A 7,505-nucleotide genomic window follows, 5' to 3' on the forward strand; every position below is an offset into this window, starting at 1 on the left:
TCTTATAACTTCATCTGAAGAAGAGGTTTGACCCTGCTGGATGAAGACTTACTTTTTTCCTTGGAGTCACTATAGACCAAAGCAGAGCCAAGTGAGTCAGGCTCAGAAGAGGTGGATGTGAAAGAGGATCATAACGGAGAAGATGCAATTGGCTCACATTGGCTTTCTGAACCACGATGCTCTTTGTTGTATTTTTTGTTTGTTTTGGGCCATACTCAGCTTCTTCCTGGTTCTGTGCTCAGATATTGCTCTTGGAAGGTTTGGGGAAACTATATGAGGTCTGGGGATCAAACCTGTATAGCTGTGTGCAAGGTAAGCACCCATTGTATCCACTTTATTATCACTCTGACCTTTCTTTGGTGTCTTTTTGAGGAGCTTATACAATTCATCTGTAAAACACCCAAGATTTGTTTTTAAGAAATTAATGGTAAATTGAGAATTTCTTAGATTGTGTTGTGGTAATTATCCTTCAACAAAAAGCTCTATAGCCTCTTCCTTTCACCTTGCATTATATTTAGGAAAATCCATATTAGAATAAATTGTTTTTGTTTTGGGTCACACCCAGCTGTGTTCAGGGGCCACTCCTTGCGCTGTGCTCAGGAATTATTTCTAGCATAATTCAGGCTTGGGGAGCATATGGGATACAGGAGATTGAACCCAGGTTGGCTTCATGCAACTCAACTGCTGAACTACCCTCTGATCCCAAGAATGTCAGTTTCTGATGTCTACACACACTGCATCCTGTAATAAAAGACAAAATCTTGGCACTTTTTTTTTTTTTTTTTTGGTTTTTGGACCACACCCGTTTGACGCTCAGGGGTTACTCCTGGCTATGCACTCAGAAATCGCCCCTGGCTTGGGGGGACCATATGGGACGCCGGGGGATCGAACCGAGGTCCGTCCTATGGTAGCGCTTGCAAGGCAGACACCTTACCTCTAGCGCCACCTTCCTGGCCCCAGCACTTTTTTTTTATAATCAGACACAGCCATATCATATAGGATTTCTTGGAAGGTTCCTCAAACAGACAAAAATGTCCCTTGTACACTGTTGGTTGAAATATAAATCGGTGAATCCATTTATTCTATTTTACTTGGAAAACAGTATGGACCATTTCCCACCCCCAAATAATTAAGAGCAAGACTACCATCAAACTCAGTGATTCCATTTCTATGTACCTATGATGGTATATGAAATACTAGTTCAAAAATATTTGTGCATCCCTATTAGTTGCAGCACCACTTACAATAGCAAAGGAGGAGTTAGAGATGAGCAGCGAAAGAAGACACGGTTTCTCCTTTTTATATATACAGTGAATATGATTCAGTTTTTAAAAAATGATTCAGGGACCAGCATGGTGGTGCTAGAGGAAAGGTGTCTGCCTTGCCAGCACTAGCCTAGGACAGACCACGGTTCGATACCCCGGCGTCCCATATGGTCCTCCAAGCCAGGAGCGACTTCTGAGCACATAGTCAGGAGTAACCCCTGAGCGTCACCTGGTGTGGCCCAAAAACCAAAAAAAAAAAAAAAAGATTCAGTTTTATCATCTACAACATGGGTGGACTTGGAAGAGATATTTGTTTGAAAGGCAAATACCATATGGCTTAAGTCATGAAAATAGACAAGGCAGGTGGGCAAACAATAAAAGTAAACTCTTAACTCTTATAGAGGCTTGTGACTGCCAGAGAGAAAAGTATTTGGGGTAGACAAAATGGGTAAAGAGTATTATTGGTATGGAAAAACTCAACTTTCGGTGGTGATTAGAGTGCGGTATATATGGATGTTAAATTATAATGCTGCACACTTGTTATAAATCTGTTATAAACTAATGTGCCCTCAGTAAAAATTATATAGTCTCTAAGGAAGCTTCAAGTTCATCTTGTCCCCTTCTAGTGTTGGCTGGATATGGTGGATGTTGTAGAGCATCTTGGACTATGAGGATGAGAAGGGGTCTCTAAAGAGCTCAGCTTTTGACCTTCATGTGGTGCCACTGTACCAGTTGTTCCAGCTGCTCCTTCTCTGCAGAGTTGTTCTTGTTTTGATGGGTGTTAAACCACCTATGGGAGCAATGGACATGATACCTCTGTCTGAAGTGGGACCAGCTATCACCTTCTGAAGTCACCACTGGCAGACCATAGCCCATCATGGGATCAATAGAGGCCAGTTTCTAGAATTTTCCTGTCTTCATTCTGGTTGTCCTCCAGAGAACCCCCACATCAGACTCTGTGTCTAGGAAAACCATTCAGGATACCCTCCTGTCCCTTCCTGACCAAATAGAACCAGGGAAGGAGAACCCAGATTTCCCAGCAAGCTTCAGGCTCATATAGAGCTGCAGCTGCTAGGCCCAAAGTTTCAGTCACCATATGATCTGGGAGTGGGCAGGAGAGGGGTGTGACCAGGAGCATAAATTCAACAGGTCTGGTACTAAGGAGAGAAGAATGTGTGGAAGATGCTCTGCTTCTGAGCTGGGAGCAGAGGTCAAGGCTGCAATTTGAAGAAAGGTCATGATTTGTTCAGCACGTGAAGGCACCAGCTGACTCCCTCCCTTATCTGTCTATTTGAAGTCTGGGGACTGCCATGGCCTGCTGAATGGCTAGCATTTGCAAGTATCTCACTCCCCAGCCAGTTAATAATTCAGGAGTTAGAGCCTGCAGCCAACCTATCATTCTAGCCCAACCGCACTCAATGCACAGCTAGTGGACAGGAACGGAAAATATCTGAGGTCCGGCTTGAAAAATGGTTACTTCCAATGTTTGCTGGTCCCCTGGGGTGTGCAAGTGCCAGGTGAGATGGATCTATGAAGCCAATTGAGAGGGGAGGATAGAGTGGAATTGGAGGCTCAGCTTGCTTGAATTTGGGAGTTGGACTTGCCAATGGTAGGCTTGGAAAGTGTCTTTTTCAGACTGACACTGTTTCACCACTTGCTCATTTGTTCATTCATTCATTCACTCATTCATTCAGACATTGTTGATACCACTGGTATATACAGGATCATGGAGGAGACAGGGGGAGGTAAGGAGTGGTACATTTCTCAGGGATGCAGACACACATGGTGGAGGACTCCCCTCAGAGGGCTGAGATGAGCAGCAAGTGTCTGGGTTCAGACAGGGGTGGGGCTTGTCATCAGGCTCTACTTAGGGTCCTACTGAGGGAAGGAGGACCAAGAGCCAGTTTTAGGTCATGACTTACTCTTTAAAACTCATAAACTCCTGCTTTTTGTGTTCTGGAGAAGCCCCGACTCTCTCCTAAGCACATATTCCTCTCTTTTTCTCCCCTTATGTCTAAGTAAATTTTGCTCCCCAAACAATGTAAGGCTATAAATATTATACAGAAACCTGGGATTACTTACACAGGCAGCCTCTATGCCTCGATGTCCCCATGTACAAAACATGTTAATAATGGTGACAGTATTGACCTCAGGGCTTCCCACTTGCCAGGCATGCTATCTACCACTTGAGTTACTATTCAGCCCCAACTCTTGATGTTTCTAAGCAGTAAAGGGTATCAAGATTTTTACAGAGAGGGCTCTGGCCAGTTTTTTGGGGGGGATAGAAGCCTGTCAGTGCTCAAGCATTACCCTGACTGTATACAGGAATCACTCCTGGGATGCAGGGGATCAAATCCAGGTTGGTGCCTGAAAAGCAAATACCCTACCTGCTGTGCTATCACTCCTGCACTGCTGACCTGTTTTTGAGAGTAGAAGCCATGGGTGCATTGGCCTGAGAAAGACTTTCAGGGACTTCTATCTCCTTTGGGGAAAACAACTTGACCACCACTAAGAAACCAGGTGGTTTCCCATTGAATGAGAAATTTCTGGCTTCTTTTTTGAAGTGACATGAAGGCTCCAATGGGTCCAAGCCCTTATGCTCTGACCTCCTGGCCTGATAGGAATCAATTTGTCTCCATAGTTGAGCAATTAAGAGCCAAGCTTCATCTCTAGGGCAATTCTCTGGATGGGGGTGCATAATTGTGTGAATGAAAAACAGTATAATAATTACTGAATACACAATGACCAAAAATGAATTCAAATTTATATGTATATTGGGTGTTTCTGGCCATGTTTTGCTGTGCTGTGTTTCTGGGGTGGAAGTGGCTGGTTTAGAGGTAGAGGTGGTCAAAGAGCCTGTCCTCCAGCCTGCAGGGCACCATCATCCCTTGGGAACTTGAAACAAACCAGCACTTCTTCCATGTGCTCCTGTTTTTATTGGAAATTTTTGTAATTTTAGTTGGTTTGCTTTGTTTTGTGGTCACACCTGATGTGCTCGGGGATTTCAGGAGCTCAGGAAGTGGTCCTGTTGGAGCTCCAGGACTCATATGGAGTCCAGGGAACAAATTTGGGTAGGATTCATGCAAGTCAAGTGCCTGGGAATTGAGAGCAAAGGCAGAAATGGGGATGAGCCTAGCAGTGGGAATCAGGGTTAAGGACTCAGGGATGGACATGCAGGGCCAAGGTCAGGCTTCATGGCCAGGTGCAGGGTTCCAGTTCAGACAACTGGGATGCCAGAAAATCTACCTTGGAATTGGGGTGTTGGGAAAGGGGAGTGAGGTCAATTTTGGCCATGTGGTGTCTGAAAGGTATGCAATGGGGTGCAGTATAGCCCATTGGGCTTGTAGCCCTGCTTTGTCTGGGGCTCTCTACAACTGGCCTCCTCAGGGGGAGGCAGGGAAATGATGAGGGTAGGGATGAGGCAGTCAAGCTTCCCCCAGAGCTTCCCTACAGATAGCTCCCTGTGGGGGCAGGACACACTCCTTACCTGGGGGGCTTGTGAGCTATTTGCCTGAAGGAAAGTAGATTCTGCAGGGCCTACAAAAAGGCTGGGGGAAAGGAAAACCGCTAATCAAATGTATGTTCCCTACAGCCCAGAGTCACTTGCCTTCCTAGAATCTTCAGAAGCATTTGTAGAAGCATCTGGATTGAGAATCAGGGTCAATAGCCCTCAGCCCTGGCACCAAGTGCCTTGTTGTAGGACAGCGCTGGCCAGTGGGCAAAGCTGGATTTATGCCTATCTTCTGGGGATCCTTTCCTACTGTGAAATAAGGCTCAATGTCTTCCTTTACAGAGGCTCTGGAAATTCAAGGGTTTGGCTCTCCAGATGCCCTAGTAAAGATGGTGGAGTCAGCACCCCCCAGCTTTGGAGCCTCATCACACATGTGCACACCGCTGGCCTCTCCAGAAACCTTTATTGTCTGGGCATCCCCTTAGTGCTCCTTCTGGTGCCTAGTGCATGTCTTGTCGGCTGTGGCCACCTCTGGCCCCAGGTATGGGAGGTCAGTTCAGGGTGGGGTCTGTTGGTTGGGGAACGGGTAAGCAGAAGTGGCAGCTTCTACCCACTCAGGAAGCATTTTCTGGGGTATCATGCTGCCAGTGGGACATGGACCCACCTCCCCACTTTCCTTATCTTTGTTCCTCTGAATATACCTGGAGCAAAAAAAATGTAGACTCAGGGAACATGGGATGCAGCTTTTCCAGAAACTTTGCTGTGAACCCCTACAGAATCCAGTTTCTGCACCTGCGCTCTTCAGTTGTGCATCATAGCCTGGTGGCCACTCTGCTCCGCAGTGATGCAACATCCTTGGTCTCAGCACCTTGCTGTTACCGCTGCTGATCTATCCTTGGAGCTGGGAGAGTACATAATTGGATAGTTGGCATTGACCACATCAAATGCATGAATAAGAGGGTTCTACTTCTGATGGATCTGACAGGCTTGATGCTCCCCATGATTGTCTTGTTCTTGAAGGATGAATTTGGGTCATTGTGGGCCACTGCGACAATTCTCTATAGAGATGGCTTGACCAGAGATGAGGGTGTGCATGATGCTAACATCCTAATCTTGATGCAGGTGGACTTAGCCTAAAGAAATATTGGTAAATGTTTCTTACAGGGTTCCAGGTGACATGAATGGCTGATTCTCAGTATTATTCAGTATTATTCAGTGTAGATGTGCTCATTGTAAATGGCGTTTGCGTAGGATGACCTGGTGACTATTGCCAGGGATCTGGGTGCTGGAACAGTGTGGGCATGATCCTTTGTTAAAGCAATTTCTTAGCTATTGGCCAGTAATTGTCCCCGGCTGGGGCCTGGGTCTGTGGAGACCCGGTCAGTTGGAGATACTTCTCTCTTCAAGGTCTACACGCCGGGGCTGCAGCTCATCCTTGGGGACTGAGCCACTGGTCTTCACACTGTTCACTGCCTTGTCCTCTGGAACTTCGAGTGGCACATTGGACTTGCTGGACTTAGGGCTGTACACCCTGAGGCTGTGAGTGCTACAGGCTTGGCTGGAGGCCAGGCTGCTCATGGAGCTGACCTGCAAGTTGAGGGCACTACTGCCCAGGCTAACAAAGCTGAGGCTAGTCAGGCTGCTGAGCCTGCTATTGCTGCTGCCACTGGGCAGGCTGCTGTCACTTTCTGGCTCCAGCGTGTTTGGCCTTCACAGTAGGGCTCAGAGGCCGCTTCTTGTAGAGATCTAGGGAGGAGGTGGCTAGAAGGGAGGTGGTGTGGATTTTGCTGGATTTTTTTCTGGTGTTGAGCTCCATTAGATTGGCATTGCTGTTCTCTTCATCGCCTTCATATCCACTGCTTCGTCCACTGAAGTTACTGTCCTGGCCCTTGCTCTTCACAATGCTTGAGCATCTGCTGCCTTTTCTCTGGTCACTACAAGTGTCTTTCCGGGGCTGCTGGAACAATTCTATGCCACAGCTGGACCCCAGTTGAGATGAGGGCTTATGGCAGGGCAACTGTAGGTTTGAGATTTGTCCTTGAGCGTTCTGGATGGAAGATTGGCCTTTGCTGATCTGTAGGCCAGTGGAGGGCACCTGCACTGGTTTCTCCAGGAGGAGGGCCCTGGAGGCCTCTGAATGTTGGGACTGGCTGGTCCTGTGAGAGGAAGTTCAATTTATATGGTGGCCCTTTTAAAGGCTGTGTCCTTATTGGCTAGTCTGGTTGCCATGGTGGTGGGGTCTGTGAGGCGGGGTCTGGGAACAATGCTGGCCTGGCCCCAGAACCTTGTTGGTTGGGGATGGGCAGAAAGAGGTCACATGGTTCCCAGGGGGTGTGGCACATTATGAGAGACCTGTGATGTTCACAAGGTCATTTGGGGAGGACATACCCTTGTCCTGTGTCTTCTGAGCTCCACTCGTTGGCCTAGTAGCAGAGATTGGACAGACCTCATGGTGGGCTTTGGCCCTCAGCCCTGCCTAGGCCTGCCCTGCTCTGTCTCAGCTGATCTCTTTGTGGACAGGTTTTAGTTCAGAAGCCCTGGGAGTCTTATCCTGGCTATCCTGGGAAGATGATTTCATTAGTGGGATGTCCCCATGATGGCTGAGCATGAGAAGAATCATGAGAGAGGGCCCAGGCACACAAGAGTGGAGAGGAAATGTTTCAGTGGGGATCCAGGACTGCAATCAGAGTTGCCATTGATTCTAGAAGTGATGGCCTAGCAGTGGCCTGGTTCAGGTCCGGGTCTGGGTCTCAGGCCTAGACTCTAGGCTTTCACACAGGCCGTGTCTG

The 7,505-nt window shown here is 47.6% G+C and overlaps 1 protein-coding gene across 1 annotated transcript; it reads right to left on the reverse strand.

Moving 5' to 3' along the window:
• Positions 1-6,397: 6,397 nt before the first annotated feature.
• On the reverse strand, positions 6,398-7,167 carry C15H16orf82 (chromosome 15 C16orf82 homolog). The gene is made up of 2 exons (XM_049788144.1): positions 7,163-7,167; positions 6,398-6,872 (listed from the first exon to the last, which is right to left on the reverse strand). The coding sequence occupies exons 1-2, from the start codon at positions 7,165-7,167 to the stop codon at positions 6,398-6,400; spliced, it is 480 nt and encodes a 159-aa protein (XP_049644101.1).
• Between the last annotated feature and the right edge of the window lie 338 nt (positions 7,168-7,505).

The sequence above is a fragment of the Suncus etruscus genome, chromosome 15, assembly GCF_024139225.1.
Source record: "Suncus etruscus isolate mSunEtr1 chromosome 15, mSunEtr1.pri.cur, whole genome shotgun sequence".
Classification (NCBI taxonomy): Eukaryota; Metazoa; Chordata; class Mammalia; order Eulipotyphla; family Soricidae; genus Suncus; species Suncus etruscus.